General features: G+C 44.9%; 1 protein-coding gene across 3 annotated transcripts in view; it reads left to right on the top strand.

The window, feature by feature from the left end:
* The window catches only part of LOC121459049 (UV radiation resistance-associated protein), a 215,635-nt gene that overhangs the window by 115,717 nt on the left and 78,193 nt on the right, over positions 1 to 21,725 (top strand). For all 3 annotated transcript variants that reach the window (XM_041668550.1, XM_041668551.1, XM_041668552.1), the window contains 3 exons: positions 2,062 to 2,149; positions 3,155 to 3,215; positions 9,138 to 9,303. In XM_041668550.1, coding sequence (XP_041524484.1) covers positions 2,062 to 2,149; positions 3,155 to 3,215; positions 9,138 to 9,303 — 315 coding nt within the window. The remainder of the gene's footprint in view (positions 1 to 2,061; positions 2,150 to 3,154; positions 3,216 to 9,137; positions 9,304 to 21,725) is intronic.

Raw genomic sequence — 21,725 nt, 5'->3', positions numbered from 1 at the left:
TGCTACTGACTTACATCCTGTGTGTCTGTGTGTCTCAGCACCCCGTTCAGTAACTCCACAGATATCTGTGAATACTGACTGTATGTTTGTACAACACTAGTGCCTAAACCACGGTTTTTCCATGCCCAGGCCACAGCACAGCGGCTGCCACTTTGGCATCTCTTGCCTTCCATGCCCTTTCAGCTGGCTGGCTTGCTGTCTTTAGTGATTTCTTCAGACTTCTGCTTCTTGGTATTGCATTTGATTACCTCAACAATACCTAGAATATTTCTCTAATCACCGCCTCTCCAACTTTCCAGCCTCCCCCACTACATACCCTCCCCCCCAATGCTGCTATTATTAGGGCTTTTCTCTTAAAAAATCATTTTTTGTTCTGTATTTTCCTCTTCCCAATATGGTGATTCTTTGCTGAATTTTCAAATCCCCTTCGACAAACCGGCGTTGTACAGCTGTAGTTGGTTTTATTTTCCCCTCACACTAGCTGCCCCACCCATAGCTCAGGGTCACCCCTGGGCTTTCTCAGCCCCTCTCTCACTCCTGTGGCAGGTTCTGTCGTGTCAGAGTTTCCTTTGAGGAACTTTAGCAGTGGAGGACTCAAGAATTTTAGACCTACAACAAAAGAGAGAATATCTGTTCTTTTCCCCAGGGCGCAGACAGGAAAGCTGGGCTCTGAGAAGCGCCCTGTACAGCTCCCTGGCAGAGCCATCAAGTATTCAGGGCTCTTCAGACAGGAGACTTCACGATACTTTTGACCCCAGATTTTCCCATCAGGCAGAATTGTGTGTCTTACGGTTTAATTCAGTTCTGGCACTGCCTGGATACCCCCTGACAGTTCCTCCAGACTAACACTTGTGAGGCGATAACCTTCACAAACTCCAGATGGTGGCCTGTGTTACCACCAGCCAGCTATAAATAGCGATTCCCACAAACTCCTCCTTCAGTTCAGTTATTTACGCAAGGGCCTCACAGACTCAGGGAAACCCTGTTTACCGGTTTATCTTAAGGGTTGCCAAGGATACAAGTAAACAGGCAGGTGGAGGAAGCCAGGTGGGGGGAGGCTCTGTCTTCTCGCTGGGCTTGCCGTCCTCCAGGCCCATCACTGCCTGAAACACACGGACCGTGTCCTTCAGGAGTGATGCAGGGATTGCTCTCCAGCCCTTCCAGCACCTTCATGGGAGGAAGGGGGGGGGGGGGAGGTACTGCCTGGGCTTTGTAGTGGACCAGCTGTATCCTTGGGATGTCTACCCTAACTCACCTCATTACCCTAATGAGATTATCACATGGGAATTATTAGAAATAAAAAGTAACCCCATCATTCAGAAACTTCCAGAGGAGTTGGGTACTCTTGACTAGAAATTGGAGCAAAGTCCACACACCAGCCAGTATACAGAGGCCCTTGGCAGCATCCCGGCCTCCCCTCTGCTCTCACCTGCAGTTTCTGTTCAGTGCCTTTTGTTTCCAAGTTTTTAAGACAGGCAGGAAACATCGTTCGCGGATGTTTTGTGTTGCCACATTTGCGAAGTCTGATGCCTTGGGGTTTTGCTCAGCTGTTAGTTTATTTTGTTATTTTTCTTATATCCCAGCAGGGTGTTTCTTGAGACAGCTATGACGTGCAGCTGTGAAAGGATCCCTCCTTTCTTTTTGAAGGAAATGCCAAGTAGATCAAATCCTGAAATCAAATCAGCTTCACTAAGTTACTGGTCATTAAACGTTTACTCCGAATCTTGCTTCCTTATTAGGAGTGAGTGTAGTGATAGCCCACTGTGGTCGGTGGAATAATTGAACACGTTTGCAGTGCTTCTGGTGTGCAGTGGTGGGCACTCAAGGCATGGGCGTTCAGTTGTCTTATCCTTTACAGCTCTTGACACAGTGCTGGGCACACACAGCAGCCCACCGTAGAACGTTAACATAGTTAGCACTGTTGGAAACGGGTCGGGACTTGGGGTGTCTGTCATTCTTGCCTCCACTGCTGAAATTCTCTGGCCAACAACAGACCGTTTAATCCTCTCCGTATTAACTAGGTAGAAATAAGCGAATGTACTTTTCCTTTTTCCTCGCTAGAGAACTCTTTCTGAAGACTAACGCCCAGCTGACGATCCGGTGCAGGCAGCTACTCTCCGAGCTCTCCTATATTTACCCCATTGATCTGGTGAGTTCCAAATTCCTGACAAGCTATTGTTCCATGTGCTCTCTCGTGGTTTAGGAGAACATTAAGACTCAACGGCCAGCCAGTCTACCCAACTGGCGATCCCCAGGTCCTATTGACAGACGGCCATCTTGAGGAACACCTCCCAGAGCTGGCCTTTGGCCTCTCTCCCTCTCACACACACACAGCTGGCCTCAGATTTCATAGTTCGATTGTTTTCTATATCAGCTTATCACATTGACGGATAGGATTTGTCATCTGCACAAAGAATGCCGAGTTATTTCTGGTCCCTTCAGCGCCTTTTCATTTAGCTAGTTATCCACTGTTTCGACACGAGCCTTCTGATGTGTGTGCTCCGCTCTGAAACATGGTTGCCAAGTGGCCCACGTGCACTGGTGTTCGTTACAGTATCGCGGAGGTAACTGTGATTTTCAAAAGTCAATATAAAAGATGATAGTGAAATAAGACTAATTAGGGTTATTATTTAGAAAACCAAGTCTGCTAAATTTGACAGTGTCTTTGTTAATAGTAATCTATTTTATAGACTAGGTTTCAGAGGAAAAAACAATAGAATTTGAAATCTTGTTATTATTTATGCAGTAGATATGAGTTAGTGAGAATGTTTCTTTTTAAAGCCATTTTCTAAAATGGCTATCATGTAATTCAGGCTTCTTCACGCATGCTGTGCAGCCGGGAATGACCTTTGCGTCTTCCTGCTGTTTTGTCCCAAGCCTTAGGATTAAGGACACACTCCGCCATGCCTGGCAGGAAGACATTTTACGATGTTACTTTCACGTGCCGTTTTCTTTGGAGGACGCACATGTGCTGTTACTATGAAAATGTCAAGCGTAACGAAATGCAGAAAAGTGGTGTGACAGTTGCCGTGTGTCCCATGCTGCTCCGCATGTCAGACGGTGACACCGGCCCTGCTGAACTCTAGATTTGACTTAGTGGCTTCTTTGCTTTTTAGAACAATGAATTAATTTCATTCTTTGATTAAATTCACAGAATGAGCATAAGGATTATTTTGTATGTGGTGTCAAGTTGCCTAATTCTGAGGACTTCCAAGGTATTTTATTTCTTTTTTACTTCTGAAGATTGGGTGTATGTGATGTGTGTTGGAATAGAGTTATTTTGATAATGGATACTTTGTCCAAAGGGGAATTTAGAGTTTATGTCCCTTCCTAGTTAGAAGTTCATAGAATCTGGTTCCCGGTAGAAAATGTAACAAAATATTTAGTCTATTCCTGGAACAAATAATTATTGAGTCTTGTTTTGAAATTTAAAAAAACAAAACAAAACCAAAAAAAAAAAAACCTCAATGGTCTTCAGATATTGGGCTAGTAATTTCCTGGTCTTAGTTGGCCTTTATGAGAATCTGTGTATAGATAGCTAGGGGCAGAGTCAGAGTAGGCACTACTCTGTTGTTTATAATCATGCCGTTTCCATTCTGAAAACTATTTGAAATTGTATCCTGTGGTATTTCTGTTAACATAGCTTTAATTTGTTGAATTCTCACTTCTCATTTATACATTAGCGGGATTACAGAATTCAAATTCAAAATAGTTCCTGTGTTTTAAAATCTTTCCTGTTTTCTAGTTTCTGTACAAATACACCAAAGAAAATATACCACACATGTATACATATACAGATACACATATGTATATGTGTATAAATACATACATACATGCACACTGTGTGTGTGTCAGTGAGTGTGCAAACGCATGTTTTCACAGCAAACACCTTATTTACCCATTGAACCAGCTCCCCAACCCACAAGACCGCTGTCATTGTTAGCAAACTGATACTTTCCCCCCATAGCATAAATGCTGCTTGCAGTTCTCCCAGTAAGCTTTGCAGAGTGCTCCCAAGGCCAGCCGGACATCCCGGAACTGAGGGAGAGGGTGGTTAGTGCTCATCAGGGGTTCTTCCACTCCCTTTAAAGAACATTGCTGTCGTGGTCATAGACTCCAGTGGAGTTTAATGAGTCTCCCGTCCACCCACAGGACACATGGGTAGCTGGGACCTGATGTCAGGACGGTGATACCCAGGAGATGGGAAATCTCTGTCCCAGTTCTGGCTCCCTTCTGTAAGCCATGTCATGTTGGAGTTAGTGTCCAGTCAGTCTTGTGTAAGTGCTGTGAGAATTGGGGCACACCCAGGTTTATAAAAACTCTGCATCTTGATTTATCTTTAATGCTTGTGAAAGCAAAGGAAGCCTGAGGATAGTGTTAGCAACATTGCCAGGTAGGTCCCCCAGGCACACTGGCCCTCGAGCATCTGGGTAGGTCCCCCAGGCACACTGACCCTCGAGCATCTGGGTAGGTCCCCCCCCCCCAGACACACGGACCCTCGAGCATCCGGGTAGGTCCCCCCTTCAGGTACACTGACCCTCAAGCATCCGTGTAGGTCCCCCAGACACACAGACCCTCAAGCATCCAGGTAGGTCCCCCAGGCACACAGACCCTCAAACATCCGCGTAGGTCCCCCAGGCACACAGACCCTCGAGCATCCGGGTAGGTCCCTCCCCAGGCACACAGACCCTCAAGCATCCGTGTAGGTCCCCCTAGGCACACAGACCCTCGAGCATCCGGGTAGGTCTCTCCTACACAGTGCATTGGTGTTCGTCCTGGGCAAAGTTGTGACGTCCTAAAGCTCATGGTGCATTGTTTTCCACACTCACTAAAAAGATATTGGCTGGGAGCTAGAGGGATGGCTCAGCAGCTAACAGCACTGGCTGCTCTTCCAGAAGATTTGGGTTGCATTCCCAACATGACAGCTCACGGCCATTTGCCTCACCCCAGTTCACGGTGATCCAACAGCCCCACAGCATCAGGCACGAACATAGTGCGCAGATACATGCAGGCAGGGCACCCATACGCATAAATAAAATAACAATTAAAAATACATTTACTAAGTACCTATATGCCAGACACTGTGCTGAGTCCAGAGGGTGTAATTATTGGAATGAATATATTAATACACGTTAATTAATAAGGACAGCAAGCATGTTGTGTCCTTTCATAGAACCCACAGCCTGCTGAAGGAAACAGCCAGTCAATAAGGATGTAATTAATAACCAGATACTTAACCAGACAGTGTGTGTCAGACAGGGAAGGAGACCACTCTAAGGAGCAACACTTAATACACAATATGAAAGGAAAAAACTAACTAGGCTATAGCTGGAGAGGGCTTAAGTTCAAAGATCGGAGGTCATGCTGGAAGGGACTTGGCATTGAAAACCTCGGCACTGGAGTATGGAGAGAAGACGGCTATTTTAGGAAATCATGTACTCTCTGAGCTTGTATCACCCCTGGATTATTTGCATTGCCAATTCCTCAGGACAGTTGAATGAGATGATACTTGAAAGAGCTTTGCATGTAGGAAGTCCTCAGTAAACGATAATTGGAAATTCTTGCAAATGGGAGAGGAAGGAAGGAGAGCAAAGATCAGGTCTTTATTGGCACCAGGGGAAGAGGCTTAGAGAGGGGGAGAGGCCCGCAGGGCCTTGAGGGTGCTGGGGGCAGTTTGTTTCATTCCCAGTATATGGCCAATGCCTCAAGGGCTTCTGAGGGGCTGTGGCCTGCACGAGGCTGAGTAGGGAATTCCCTGATGGGTGCTCAGCAAGGGACTCGGTTCTATTTTGATTTTCTTTGAAGTGCCGTGTTCCTCATGGCTTCCACAGCTATCTACACTTAGAATGCTCAGCAAAGCCAAATACACTCTCCAGTCCTTTAAAAGTGCGCAGTTGCCCCTAGTGAAGTCACTGAAGAGTGAAATGGGAGATAGGATGAAACAAACATTTAATTTTAGCCTAAGGTCCTCTTCAGTCCACCCCGTGTCCCCCGAGGGACGTACGGTAGTATTATGTTTGCATTCTTTGTATACACTTCTGTGGTATAACGACGTAGGTACCCCCTCGTTATCTACTATTGCAGGTGTCAAAGGAATGTGGAGGGGATTAAGTCATTGATCTGGCCTACAGGAGACTGCAGGCCTGTTGTGGGCATCAGATCAGGCTAGGCAAGAAGTGGTTATTGAACGCATAGTCTGTGTTAGAGACTCAAAGTGGGGGATCAGGTAACCACTTCAGAGAACCAGTGAATGCATGAGCTGTCTTCAGAAACAACTCATGTCCCGTTGAAAAGAGGGTAAGAGGGTGATTTAGGTCAGGTGTTGGAAATGCAGTAATGCCAACAGATATTGATCAAGTACCTATAATCCCAACACTCGGAGGCAGGAAGAGCAGGAATGCAAAACCAGCTTCCAGTACCTGAGACTTTGTTTCAAAAATTGCAAAGAAGTGCGGTGGTGTTTGATATTGCTGCTTTAGTTCCATGAGACTCCTCTGGGGACAGAGAATTGCCTTGGGCATATTGTTTGTTTCTATGTGTGAGAGAGAGAATATGAATGAGAATTGCAGGGTCAAAAAATTTAAAAAATTTCCGTCTAAGGACTCAGCTGGTGGCAAAGCTGAAGATAGCACCAGTCTGCCTGAACCTAAGGGCCTCTATTCCTGTCCTGATGCCATTTTCTTCCTGGTCTTTGAATAATGACCTCCCAAGCCTTTAAAGACCCGGTGTGCATTCTGGGAGAGATTCTAGGGAAGGGGCTTCCCGCTGATTTTCTCACGTGTTAGAGCCTCTGCTAGACAGGGATTAACACTGCACGGGTCAGCCATGTTTGCGAAACTCCACCAAGGGGCCCACTATTTATGCTTCCCCGAATGGGAAAGTGGTGGTTAGGGCATGCCAGAGAGCACTGAGCACAGTGGGAGGACGGTGTCCAGAAAGAACGTTCATCTGAGTTCCATTGACTGAGACACGTGGGGAGCAGAAAACAAAAAACCCCAATGTTTGTGCCTGAGTGTTCTTAAGTAATCTACAACACGAGAACCTTTTGTGGTAATGGGACCCAGATGTCCTCTGTGTCTGTGTCCCTCATGCAGGCATGATTTCCTGGGAAGGGGAGTCCGTATGTCAAACAGCGTCTCATTGAGAACATGGAATGATTCCATAGACGCCGTGGCAGAGATTAGAGTCTTAACTGTTGTGTCCTGCCTGGATCAGTGGGTGCCTGGTTCCCTAACAGACGCCTCGGGGCTTGGGAAGGCAGGATGGGAAGAGCTTTGAGATCTCACTGTGCAGATGCGTTGAAACACGAACAGTTTGTCCAGCATATGGCTCAAAGGAACACTGAATTGATTCATGTTTGTGTAGCTGGTATATATTTGTGCATTTTTTAATCATAAAAATTACACAAAAGCTCCAGCTTTGAATGGGGTCCTACATTTTAAAAACAACTCAGAAATACCTATTATGTGGGAATCGTGGGTTTTTCAGTTGCTCTCAAGCTCCTCGAGCCCTGTTGTGTTAGTATCAGCTCACATACCTAAGTCTTACAGTTCCTCCCATTGCTCCAGAACCCGCCCCTCTCCCTCTGACTCTGCACCAGCAGAGCTATCATTCACTACCCTGTCTACTGCCCAGAGCCACCTAGGAAACCTATACTCCCCTCTGTTAGGTGTGGCGGGCCTCATTAATGCCTTCTGGGAAAGCAGACCTCAGAGGGCCGAGGTTTGGCTTTGGCAGATCTCAGAATGCTGAGAACCTTAAACCTTTCAGTTTTCAGCTGAAATGACTGGCAACAGAATGTGACATCTGAGGTTGCATGACCTGCGATTGCCGCAATTAACCACATGATCTCGCATGTTCCCACTGGGGGCTCTGCGGTGGCTTCCCTACCAGGCAGGGGTTTCCTTTGGAGGGCATTGAGATCCTCCTGGGCCCTGTAAGGCTCTGCTCGTGGTCCTTTTAAAATGCCTTTTAGTGTAAAGCTTCAATATTGGAAATCTAACACCACAGTATTTAACCGTGAGGCTGGAGGTGTGTGATGGCCTGGAACGGGAAACTTCATAGGGTGTTTAATAGGGAGAGCGGGGAGTAGCGTGGCCGCCGTGCCGAGCGTGGACGGACTGAGCAGAAGGTCAGTGTTACCTGACTCTACCGTCTGCTATTCCTTTGGATTTATTTTCATTTCTGTCGTGCAGTTCTCTTCAAGATGCCTTTTGGTTTTGCCCACTGCGGGGAGGTGATGCACAATTGGGTGCACAATCAGGTCTTTGCTCTCTTAAGAAAGATGTGTATGTAATCAGAAATATGCAAATGTAACTAATGTTACCATTATCCTTTGGTAATATGAGAAGCATTAGATACTGAGGTACTGACCATTAGCGGTTTACATTTGACTTCTTTGGGAGGCTCATTAAAAGGCTTTTTGTTGCTTTCTGAAAATTTTCGACCCTTTTCCTACCTTGTCATATAGGAAGGGAGTGTTAGATCCGTAACGGGTAGTGTCCATGTCGCGGAGTGTGAGCCCCTGTGAGTCTTGCACCCCTCTCCCCTCCAAAGGAGTTTCTTCTCAAGGTCAATCCTTCTGCTCTTCGGAATGTTTCAGTCTCTTTCTAGAAAGCAGGAGGCAGAGTTCAGCCTCCAGGAAGACATCCCAGGCTCAGCCACAACTTCAGACTTGGAATATTTGGAGAGCAGCGTCTTTTGAGGCATAGACGTAGTCTTCCCTCTCCCTCTGTGGCTTACGGGTTTTACCAGTGTGGTTTTGACTAAGTTGTCCACTTGGACCCTGTCTTTGTCACTGTCGAGCTGATGGCGTTACATTATGTGATAGACTCGAGTATTAATTCCCCACTTTAAAGTGGACAAAAGAAAGTAATGGCTATTCGGGCACACTGAGAACTCTTGCGTAAGATGTGTATTACATGTTGACCTCAACACGCTAATCACTGGGAGATAGCTTTAAGAGTAATTAGTAGGCAAAATTTCAAGCCTTGGTAATGTGTTTAGAGTTGCATAAATTCAATACTTTAGATAAGTGACTAATGTTTTATTTCTCACGTGTTTGCATAAGACCTCCTCAGAGCTACATTTGTGAGGTAAGTGGTTGTTTTAATTGCCTTTGTTTTTTTAATTTACAGCAAAAGATGATGGAAGCATTGCCGTTGCCCTTGGTTACACAGCACATTTGGTCTCCATGATTTCCTTTTTCCTACAAGTACCCCTCAGATATCCCATCATTCATAAGGGGTCCAGATCAACCATCAAAGATAATATCAACGACAAGCTGACGGAGAAGGAGCGAGAGTAAGTGTCTTTCTTGTTTGTTTTGGGTATAAGCTGATTGGCAACGTGGTTGAAACGGTGAGGACATGGATGAGAAGTGTCTTCTCACTGAGGACAGTTTCTATGTGACCGGTAACTTTGGTCAAGCACACCTCGCAACATGGCGAGACTGTCCAAAACAAGCCAGCTGTGGCAGGCAGTATGACTTAGTGGGAAGTGCCTGGCTCATGTGTGCTGTGGTTTTGGTTTGACCCTTAGCATTGCAAACAAGTTTTAAATGACCTACAGGTAAGAGAAGAAACCATAAGGAAGGTATAAAATTTAAATGGAATCATAATGATAATGAGAATATTGCTTTTCAAAGTTGGTGGAATAGAGCTGTATCTGGGCTCAAGGAAATTTATATCCTAAGTTCCTGCACCAGAGAAGGTATTTGAATATAAATTATCTAAGTTTCAAGTGAACAGCTGAAGACCAGTTAGCAAAAGCCCAGGAAACAACATGGAAGGTGGACATCAGCTGTGTTGCTGTGCAGCGGGGAGAAGGGGGCAATGCAGAGCAGGCAGAAGGCCTGGTCTTCAAACATTTGAACAACGGAGCAGGCCTCAGTGCCCAGGGCCCTGGAAGGATGGATTTAGAAAGAAGAGAGGAGATGGAATCACAGTTTGGGGAATGGACAAAGGAGGACCAGCACAAATGTGTACACGGGCATTGGAGAGTAAGGGAATAATTCCAGTCAAATGGCTTAATTTCTAGAAAGATACTACTTTCCAACATAAATAATTGGCATTTAGAAAACACCAGAGCAAATCTGCTCTGTGAACTGTAATCCCAGCAGCCCCCATGTCTGGGAGGTAGGGTCAGGGCAAGAAAGGGGAGGGCAGGGGAGAGGGGGAGCCAAAGGAAGTTAAGACACCAGTGGCCAGGCAGGGAGTGGAGATAAGGAACACCCTAGGTGAACTATTCTCTGTTCTGACTGCACATTAAAGTCATTTGAGAGTCTTGAAAACTGAGCTTTTGACCCCTGGATTCCCGACCCAGTCCCGGAGAGCCTGGCTCTGTTGGAAGCACACTCACAGTTGAGCAATGGTGGTCCTGATGTGGAGTGGGATTGAGAACCACTGTCCTAGATGGGGAAGATCACGTTTCCAGGGCACAAAAAATTAGACCTTGCTAAGTATACGGTGGTTCTTGAAAGCAGTTTAACGTCCCTGTCTTTGGAGGTAAAGCCTGCTGTGCCAAGAGGGCGCTGACGGGATAGCTTAGCAGTGTGGCCAGCCCTCGGCATCTGTGTGTTCCATCCATACATGTGAGTTCCCCACCCATGGGCTAGAGCAGCGTGTGCCCCCAACTGCTAAGCTGTCTCCCCAGCCCCAGCGTAACGGCTGTTAGACGCCAACAGTGTTGCTCTGACTGTTTGTTTGCAGGTGTTGAGTACCCATTCTGTTCTTTTGTGCAGCAGTGGAGTTACGGGGGCACGCGGTTGTTGTCATATAGTAGGGCTTAGAAGCAACTTAGAAATACTTTAAATCATACAGAGAGTATGCGTAGGCTGTATGCACATACCATGCCGCTTACATAAGGGACTTGAGACTCACGGGTTCTGGCAACCATGAAGGGGTGGGCAGCAGTCTCCCTCAGATAGTAAGGGATGATTGTATGTCTGGAAGAACAATGGTTCTCGGCTAAGGAGCACTTGACTAAGTTAGACCAGTGCCTTTTCCAATGTTGTGATTGACCTGAGCCCAAGTATGCTTTGCATTTATAAAGCATGAGAACCGAGTGAGAGCCTGCCATGTATACATTTGACAAAGGGAGCAGGGCGTTGTTTTCCTTTCTTAGATATTTTTTAAAAATCAATTTGCAATTCACGTAACACAAAAATCTAAAATTTTAAGTGTTCAGTGTAATTTTAGTACATTTTCACCATAGCACACCTAGCACCTCTATACTTCTGAAACCCCAAATAAAATCCTGTGCCCACTAAACAGTTTCGCCTAACCCCTGGCCGTCCTCAGTCCCTGGCAGCCGCCAATCTGTTCCTGTCGCTATGGATTCTCCTGTTCTGGATATTTTATAGACGTGGACCATACAGCATGTGACCTTTTTCTTCCTGGCTTCTTTCAGTTAGCATAATGTCTTCAATATGTGTCCATGCTGAAGCTCAGTCGTACTTCATCCATTTTATGATCCAATAATTTTCTGTCAAGTGTGTATAGAACATCTTGTTTCTTCATTCACCTCTTGATGGACATCTGGATTATTTCTACCCGTGGCTCTGAGAATAGTGTCGCCGTGGATATATCTACTCGTAGCTGAATGCGCATTTTTATTTCTTCACCTCCGAGGAGTGGCTGGGTCGTGCAGTAAGCCTGTTTATCTCTGAGAGGATCGCCAAAGGGTTGTCCGTGGCAGCCGCGCCATTCTGTGTTTCCAGACGAGAAAAGCACCCTCGTGGTTTTCATTGTCTTTTCTTACGCTCAGTGACCATGTGTTTATCTCCTTATCTGTTGCCCATTTTCTCATTAGGTTGTTGTTTTTGTTGTTCAAGTTGCAAAGCTTTGTGTACATCCTACTTAGCAGCCAGGGTTCACCTCTGTCTTCGGTGTGCTTGTGTGCCTAAACAGACCCATGTCGAATCTGTTTGTGCTATTATAGCAGTGTGCACTTGTGTGCAGGCGTGCACATGTGCTGGGAGATTTATAAACAAGATATTTGTGTCTCGTTGCTGCGCACCGTACCCCCGTGTCTGCGCTCTGTGCGCTGGCACCAAGTTCGTGAGCTTCAGGCAAGGGAGCTGAAGGTTAAAATACACAGACACACACAGACAGAGAGACAGTGACACGGGTCATCCTTGAATTCTCCAAGAATGCCCCCTTTATTGTGTTCAGGGGCAGATTATATAGAGATAGCCACACCCCAGCCAAACCCATCAGAAACCACTCTCCTGCCATCAGGAACTCCTGAAGGTCTCGTGCTCAGAGCAGCTGTAGGCACTCAGATCAGGGGATTACAAGAAATTCAGGATCTGGGGTCTCACTGCTCCCAACATCTCGTGGCTCCGAAGACCAGGAAGTTCAGGCTCACGGTCCTGACATGGTCTCTGTCCCTGAGGCTAAGCCTGTCCCTTTTGCTGCAGCCTCCAGACAGGAGCAAGTCATGTTCACGTGTAGGGAGAGGGATGAAAGCCATGTAAAGAAACCAGATTCCTCCTGTTGAGGTCCATAGCTTTACTCTATTCATGACCACAGAGTCCTTCTGACCCCACCACCCTTTAAGAAGAGGCTCCACCTCCCAACACTGTTGAATTGGGGTTACATTTCTGGCATAGTCACACCTCAACGTTCTGACTGTTCACTTTTTTTTTTTCCTGAATGCAACCCCTAGCCATGGTGTGCAGTGTCCTCTTCCTTGGTGGTGTGAGCACACATGTCTGATAACCTGTTCTTAGGCCCATTGGTCTGGGATGAGATATTGCATATTTAACCATCGCTATAGTGCTAGGGTGGGAATTTCCATCAATGAGCAAAGAGGAAGCAATTAAAACCATTGCTTCTCAGCCCTCTTAGTTCCCTTGGTGCACAGAAGGCTTTTAGCCCTGATAAAGTTCAGTTTTTCTGTTGTTTCAGCTTTTCGTGTCAAATCTGAAACCCATCATTTGGTCCAAGGTCATAAAGATTTATCCTCTCTTTTTCTATACTAGTATTGTAATTTTAATTCTTATAGGTAACTGTTTCTTCCATTCTGGAGTATTTTTTTTTATTTATAGTGTGTTGAAAAGCTGTTCTTTCTCCCTTGAATGGCCTTGGCATCCTTATTACAAAAACAATCAGCTGGCCATGGATTATTTCTAGACCCTTATTTTTATTCCAGTTGTCTACACATCTGTGTTTATGCCGGGACCATAATAACGTTTGCAGTTTTGAGGGGAAAGAACTCCAAATGTGTTCCTTTGCAATACTGTTTTGCTATTTGAAACCCTTTGCAATTCCCCAGGAATCGGAGAGTCTGTCTTGCCAACTCCAAAGAAAGAAGCCGCTTTGATTTGGAAGGGGATTGTATAGAATCCATGGGTCAGAGCAGGATGGCCATGTTATTGATAAGTATTGACATCTTATTGGCAATTAATAATAGTAAGAGCTTGCCTTTACCCAGGGCCTTTTCAGTTCCTCTTGGCAGTGTTTTATACTTTTCAATACACAAGTCTTGCATGCCCTTGGCTAAATATATTTCAGTATATTATATTGTTTTCCTCATTTCTCTCGCAGATTGTTTGAGTTCTCTATATATAGGTCTGTGTCTGTGAACAGAAAAAGTCTGAATTCCTTCCAAGTTGAATGCTTTTTGTTTTGTCTTGTTCTTCTTACCTAATTGTTCCTGCGAGAGCTTCAGCAGAGCAGCGGGAGACAGCGGGAAAGGCATCTGTGTCTCCAGCCTAGGAGCCCCATGCTTCTTCAGGAGTGTCCCCAGCCATGCCCAGGAAGTTCTGCCGTGAAGGGACAGCCTATGAAGTGGCCAAGGGGTTGCATGGCTTCTGCTCTCAGTGCGCTGTGCAGCGCTCGGGCTGTGTGGCACCGGATGCGTTCCTGCGAGAATCCCTTTGAACATGCTCTTAGATTCAGCTCGCTGAACTCTGTGCGCAGTTTTACACCTGTATTTGTGGGCCTCTCATTTTCTGTTTGTTAATGTGCATCTGGCTTTCAAATCAGAGTAACCTGACCTAAAATGAGGAAGGAATTGATCCGCACTCAAACTTTTGGAAAGTTTGAAGGTTTCTGTTAATCCTGTCTTAAATATTTGTTTGAATTCACCAGTAAGCTGTCTGGTCTTGAGCTTTTATTTAAAAGAGATTTCTAAGTCACTGAGAAGTTTCTTCTTATTGTGCACCTGTTCCAGTTCTCTGCAGTTACTCTGTCACTCAGCTGTGTGTCTAGGCTGTACCCACATCATCCCGGCTGTCCGCCTGATGTCTTGGTGCAGTGACTGTGTTTCTAGGCTGTACCCACATCATCCCGGCTGTCCGCCTGATGTCTTGGTGCAGTGACTGTGTTTCTAGGATGTACCCACATCATCCCGGCTGTCCGCCTGATGTCTTGGTGCAGTGACTGTGTTTCTAGGATGTACCCACATCATCCCGGCTGTCCGCCTGATGTCTTGGTGCAGTTGGCTGTGTTTCTAGGATGTACCCACATCATCCCGGCTGTCCGCCTGATGTCTTGGTGCAGTTGGCTGTGTTTCTAGGATGTACCCATATCATCCCGGCTGTCCGCCTGATGTCTTGGTGCAGTTGGCTGTGTTTCTAGGCTGTACCCACATCATCCCAGCTGTCCACCTGATGTCTTGGTGCAGTTAACTGCTTATACTGTTTTTTTGTCATCATTTTACTTCTGTGAGGTCTGTGTTGTTGCCTCCAGTTTTATATCTGATTTATCATAGTTTAAAGGTTTGTCAATTTTGTCGTCTTTTTAGAGAACTATCTTTGCTTCATTTGATTCTATTGGTTTGTATACTCTATAATCTGAACTCTTTATAATATCCTTCATTATGCTGATTTGTTGGTTGTTTTCTTGTTTTTTTGTTTGTTTTTGTTTTTTACTCTTTGGCTTTTTTGGGGGGCCTGCCACCCAGCCCCCATATACATGGAGACTTTTTATTACTTAAAAATGCCCAGCCTTAGCTTTTCTTAAATTATCCCATCTATTTTTGCCTCTCTGCTTTTATCTCTATCCTATATACCTTTCTCGGTTCCCTACTCTGTGGCCCCTGGGCTCCTCCTCCTTCTGTCCTAGACCACATCCTTCCAGATTTCCTCCTATTTATCTCTCTATCTTCCAGCCCCGCCTATCCTTTCTCCTTCCTTGCTATTGGCCGTTCATCTCTTTATTAGACCAACCAGGTGTTTAGACTGGCGAAGTAACACAGCTTCACAGAGTTAAACAAATACAACATAAAGAAATGGAACACATCTTTGCATCATTAAACAAATATTCCACTGCATAAGCAAATAGAACACATCTTAAAATAATATTCTATAACACTGGTGGTTTATTGTTGTCTTCTTTTTCTAGTTTATATAATGTAAAATTATATTGATATTTTAATAACGTTGTTGGCATTTATTAATTTCTACATTTATTTTGTATGCTGTGTTTTGTGTCGTCTCGGCGTGTTTTCTGATTTCCTTTGTGATTTTTTTCATTAACTCATAAGTTAAGGAAATGCTATTTGATTTTATGTATTTATTTTCGAATTTTTTTATTTTATGACTTATCTTGGAGTGTTTCACATATACTAAAGAAGAACATGCTTTGGAATGCTTCGTCTTTATGGCATGTGTTTGTGTCTGTGTGTACTGCATTGTCTGTTGAGTCTGGTTGCTTATAGTGCAGTCAAGGCCCCTGTGTGGATGTCCTGCACATTACTGCAGATTTATTCTGAGCATTCAACCCTTTGGAGTAAGAACTGCTTCGTCTTTTCTCCATTCTGTCTGTATTAGCTTCTTGCAGTTTGCATTGCTGTTGTACATTGTATATATGTCTAGATGTCATCAACCATTTATGGATTGACTGTATATATATGATGTATATAATGACCCATCTGCCCACTTATAACATTTTTTTTACTCAAAGACTATTTTTTATGCTTTTAATTTAGTAACGCCTAGTTCTCTTTTAATTATCATCTGCCTGGACTATCTTTTCCATTTTTAAAAAACATTTTTAAAGTATTTTTATTTTGTGTGCCATGGTTTGCACGTCAAAGTCAAAGGACAATTTCTTAAATTTCTTTTATTTCATGTGTCTGGGTATGCCTGGATTGATGGCTGGGGACCATGCATATTCAGTACCTGCGAGGGCCAGAAGAGGGTGCCAGAGTCCACTGGGACTGAGTTACAGCCAGTTGTGAGCTGTCTTGTGGGTGATGGGGGTTGAACTCAGGTCCTCTGGAATAGCAGAAGCCAGGGTTCTTAACCATGTAGCCATCTCTTCAGCCACAAAGGACAATTTTTATGTCAATTCTTTTCTTCTACCTTGACAGTAGCGGAGTGGGGGAGGGAGGGATATCCCAGGGATCAATCTCAGTCTATCAGGCCGTGAGCAGGCAGCAGGCGCCCTTACTCACTGAGCTTCTTTGCTAGTTTGGCCCTGGTAGAGTTGGGATTCGCTGTTGTTGTAAGACCCTCACTCAAGAAGGTACAGGTAAGAATGTCAGCAGTTCAGGGTCATCCTTGGCTATCCTGGGATACAGGAGAACTTTGTGTCCTCACAAGTTACATCAGTTGCCATTTGTACGTTAGTCCTCGGCACACTGAGACGCTGCCCCGGGTTTGCCTCCAGAGGTTGTGCACAGGTTGTTTCCCTTTCGACTGACTTGACCACTTAGCTGCTTCTCAGCACTGAGTTCTGAGTCCTACAGGCAGCCCCTAGGCAAGTCTCTCGAGATAAGCCAGTTTTTGTAGGGTAAAATAGGCTTTACTTCCTCCCGCTCCCCTCTTCCTGCCTGATGGCAGTGTTCATTTGGCTGGTGGAAACCAGACTATTTTTCAGAGTTCTGACGTTTTTGCTTAATTTTTTAGTGATTTTTTTTCTTTTTAGAGAGTCAGGCCCTTCAAGTAATCCCCTCCACTGTTTTCTCTGACATCATTGAATTTAGTGATGAAAAACATCACTTATAAGGAATGAAGGGATCTCTGTTGTATATTAAGCAAGAGAGATGACCATGACCAGATATATACTTGAAAAAGAGTACCTTAAAAGTCTCTTTTTTTCTGTTTACATTTATTTATTGCATCTTGTACATGCATGTGTGTGAACACGCACTCACATGCGCATGTGTATGTGTTACACCTACACATGTGCCCGTGTTCCATGATGTGCACATGAAGGTCAGGTAACAATTTGAGAGTCGGTTCTTTCCATAAGGGTCCTGGGCATCAACTTCCAGTTTCTTGACTTAACAGTGGGCATCTTTGCCTGACAATTAAGTCCCTCATCTCAGCTAGCACGGCTCCCTCTACCCTCTTGTATCTATATTATTGTATTTATATTATTGACAGTAGATGTCCCTCCAGATTTTATCAAGTTGCTACATAATAATCTGACTTAATGTGAATTATATGGGAGAATCATTTTAGAAGCTTGAAGAAGGGCTCTTAGAGGAATGTTTAGTATTCTTTCTTTAGATAAGCTATGTACTTTTTTGGTGAATACTTACTTCCTGGGATTTACTGTTTGTGCATTTGTGCCTTATTTATTTTGAGTGGTCTCTTAATAAAAATTTCTTTTTCTAATTTTTGGAATATTTCCAAGTAGTTGTTTATCCTGTCTGTTTTTCGCATCTTCCTGTCCTGTCTTACCTGGGGTGCTGCAAAGAGCATCTCTGTGAGCCCCTTGAGGACGTTCTGCTGTGTGGTCAACTCAACAGTTCTGGTGGCCGCCAGACTTCATCCAATTGTGTTGCCAGGAGAGCCACAGCCATTGCATTTTCGTGAATGCACTTTGCTATCTACTGCTTTGCCTTTTCTGGAACCTATTGTGTTGTGTTGACTAAATGTGTACATTTTTGGCATTTTAATGTCGCTAAAGGTGAATTGCATCTTATAATTTGTAGACTCTTGGGTTATGTATCTACTTAGTACTACCTCAGTTAATGGTGCATTTTAGAGTTGATGTTTAGTTTTTTGTGATCTATTAAACATTCAGGGTGATTTTTACGATGTTTTAGAAAATCCTTCAAGTCATTTTTGGAACCACATAGATGCAGAAATAAATTTATTGACTATGCTTGCTGATTGAATCAACCTGTTAGCTAATGGTTATTCTATCCCAGGCACTGAGAAAGCAGGTTAGACACAGCTTACTTCCCGCCTATCTGTTCGGCTTGATATGAACCTTTCCCCAAGGTATTAACTGAAATCAGGCCTTCATGGGAGATGGAAAATAGGAATTGGATGACTCATTGTACAGATTACAGTTAATGTACCAGAGGCCTCAGATTCTCCACTGCTGCCCTTTCAGATTGCCTGCCTCTGCGCGCTGTGGCATGTGAGATAGCGGAGCTCACAGTCCTTCATACAGTGTGGGGGAGGGAAACCCATGCTCCCTCCCTGGCCAGTTAGAAGCATGGCTCTGGAGAGGTGCCTTGCCCACACTATGGCTGTGCACTGCACACCAGACTCGGCCACAGAACCAGAAGGACTGTCACGAAGGTTTAGCTGCAGGGTGTCTTCCTTCCCTGACACTAAAATGCAAATTTTTGAAGTCATTTTGAAAGAAATTGTATCCTTCATCATTATTTTTTTTCTTTGCTTTGTTTTCAGTTGGAGAAATGGGGTGGTATTGTTGGCAGGTACTTTTGAAACTTCCCGGCACATCTACAAAAGGACTCTGAGGATCTCTAAAAGATGGGAAGCTAGGGTTTTCCTAGTGGGATTGTTAGAACCCAGGAAATGTGAGTGCTGTTCTTCACGTTTCCTTGATTTGTTTGTTTGTTTTGTTTTGTTTTATACGTAAGTGTATTCCTTTTGGAGCTCCCAAATCCCAGGAATTCCCTCTTTACTTGATGGAATCTGCTTTCTTTTAGGAACTGGATTTCTAAGTACAGAGAAATTGTGATGCCTCCAAACTCAGATGATACTGAGCCAAGTTTATAGTTATTGCCTATGGGCCTAATTCTCATGAAGGTGGAGAGATGTTTTACTCTGAGGTCTAGCACTTTGTTCTGTGACCCAGAGTGTGAAAGGGCTCACCACACGGGCCCCCAAGTCCTGAGTCTTTTCGTTGCAGCCCCTTTGGCAGGTGTGGAGGTCCTGGCTCGTCTCAGACTTCCAGTCCTCCAGCCTGTCTTATAAATTCTGGGGTCACATTTTGTACCACTGCGCCTGGTCTCACTTGTCTTGTTTTATTCTTGTCTGAAATATTTGCAGTGTATGAACTACATTTTCCTAAGTATTAAACTACTTCCATTTCATGCTGAGATCCTTGTACTGACATTCAAAAAGTAAGCTTCTTTTTTTTTTTAAAGTTGAGTTCAGAGAATAAAGGGATGTTCAGTTTTGCAAATGCTATTCGGTAACCTGACCCTGCGCACTGTGGGCCACAGTCTTAAGTGTCGAGATGCTATCGCCAGGACAACGGTTATTTCATGGAGTCCCTGAGGACCACAGCGAGCTGTTCACTTCTGCTCTTGCTGTGATCCCAGGCCTCGGCCGCACCGCCAAGCCTGTGGTGTTGGGAATGAGAGCAAAGAATGTTTAAAATGAGAAATCCCCATGGAAATGCAGGCAGGAGAGATCAGCACAATAAAAATGCAGAAGGTGGTGGCTGGGTGAGACAGGAAATGAACACCTTGTGAAGATCTGGCATTCTGCTGAGAGGGAAATGCGCAGCCTGAGCCAGGAGGCACGGCGTGGCTGTTTCATTGCTGACACTGGGAAGCCTATCGTGTGCGTCGCTCTTAATGAAGTGTCTTAGCAGTGCTGATGTTATTATCTGGGTGAGGAAGTCTTCTGAGCATTTTTGTCATCTCAGTTTTCTGCATCCAACTAAATTAAAGTTCAGTGATGTGAAGGGACAGGGGGACCGAAAGGAAAGCCAGATGACGACGACATGTGGCCCCGACCTGAACTCCGGCTCCTCGGTCTGCAATATATTCAGATCATAATAGAGGTTCAGAAAGTCTCCGAGGGGAGGTGGACGGAGGGATAATGTCTTTAGTGACTGGTGGGCTGTGGTATAAGTGAAATCATGTTACATTATTACAATGCATGACATCATGTTTGTCACAGGTGGCCCCAGAGTAGCAGTGAGGTGTTGCACCGTGGGCTGGCCTTTGAATCTTTCATATTATCTTATGACGAATAGGCGCTGTGGGCTCTGGCCAGGATCATCCGAGACGTGCTCTTGTTTCCTCTCATTCTTAGGCATTTGATGGTTTTTGGTTAGCACTGAATGGGGCAGCGAGGACACGAAAGCCAGCGTCTGCAGTCGGTGCTCTGTGGCGTAGTCTTGGAGAGCCTACAGTTGCTGTTCTTTATCTCCTCTCTCAGGTTCTGCAGTTTTAATTTCCCTCAGCAACTGTGGTCTAGAAAACAACAACAAAACAACAAACAAAGAACGTTCAGTCCTGAGCAAGGTGCTGTTCTCCATAAACGGCCTCTCTGTGATGAGAGCCACTGTCCAGGGCGGTCTGTGCTGCCTGCTCCTGAGTCACTAAGTGGACATCTCAGTTAGCAGATGAGCCGTGCCATACAGCAGCGCTTGGGTCTGCAGACTTCCATTCTTGGTGCAGAAGGGGCTGATGCCAGCACAGAGCCAGACTGGAAAGAGTCAGCAAAAGCATGCTTGAGAGAGTGGTCCCTAGACATGCGAGCCAGTGTCTCTGGCAGTGGTTAGCAGTCCAGCGAAGGCTAGAGGGCACCAAAGGGCAGGCACACTGCCCAGAACAGCTGCTGCCAGCTCTGCATCCCTGTCTGGTGAGTGACTTTTGGAAGTTGCTCAGGTGTTTTCTTTTAGGTGTAGATGAAAGAAAAAGCATTTTTAATTTCGTCTTGAAGCAAGAATTCCAATTCCCTTCAAAGGAAGCTTGTGTAGTTAATAATTTACTCAGACGAGGCTTTAGTAGTTAGTAAATTCAGTCAAAATATAATAATATATATTGATTTTGGATCACATTGCTTATAATAAACATAACTTTATTTAAACATACAGTTGCTCCTGTCTGTACCTAACAGAGATCAGCTATGTTTGAGTTGTGGTGTGATGGTAGTTTTCAGTTTTTTCTTGTCTCTTTTTCTTTTTTGAGATAAGGTCATACAATGTAGTCCCTGAGTGCTGTGTGTCACTACACCCAGCTCCTCCTGGCTTTTAAAGGATAAAAGCCATGTGTGTTCTTACAGAGAGTTCATGCTCTCCTCCTTCAGTCTGTGAGACAACTTAGGGGAGATTCATTCTCTGAACGTTTGCTTTAACCATCAGCTCCTGTTCACTCCTGAGAAACCAAAGACCACAGCTTCCGAGAAGTGTCAGCAGCAGCACAATAGCATTCATGCAGAGTGTAGGTCCACAGTAGGGCCACTGTAGGTCCATATAGGTCCACTGTAGGTCCACAGTAGGTCCACAGTAGGGCCACTGTAGGTCCACAGTAGTCGGTTCATGGCTGTGTCTTCGCCAACTCTACGCGGTAGTTACGGTCTTGCTCCTTGCCAGTTGAACTTGTTTTATTCCAGTAAAAATGAGATTCAGGTTTTTAGAATTAAGAATTCCTTGACTTTGAATCCAGAAAGGATTTCTTTTTTTTTTAATTTATTTATTTATTAAAGATTTCTGTCTCTTCCCAGCCACCGCCTCCCATTTCCCTCCCCCTCCCCTAATTAAGTCCCCCCCCCTCAGCCCGAAAAGCAATCAGGGTTCCCTGTCCTGTGGGAAGTCCAAGGAACCCCCCAC

This window comes from Microtus oregoni, unplaced genomic scaffold, assembly GCF_018167655.1.
Source record: "Microtus oregoni isolate MIOR12 unplaced genomic scaffold, Mior012 000018F_ref0000195, whole genome shotgun sequence".
Lineage (NCBI taxonomy): Eukaryota > Metazoa > Chordata > Mammalia > Rodentia > Cricetidae > Microtus > Microtus oregoni.
This window is presented reverse-complemented; position numbering and strand designations above follow the sequence as displayed.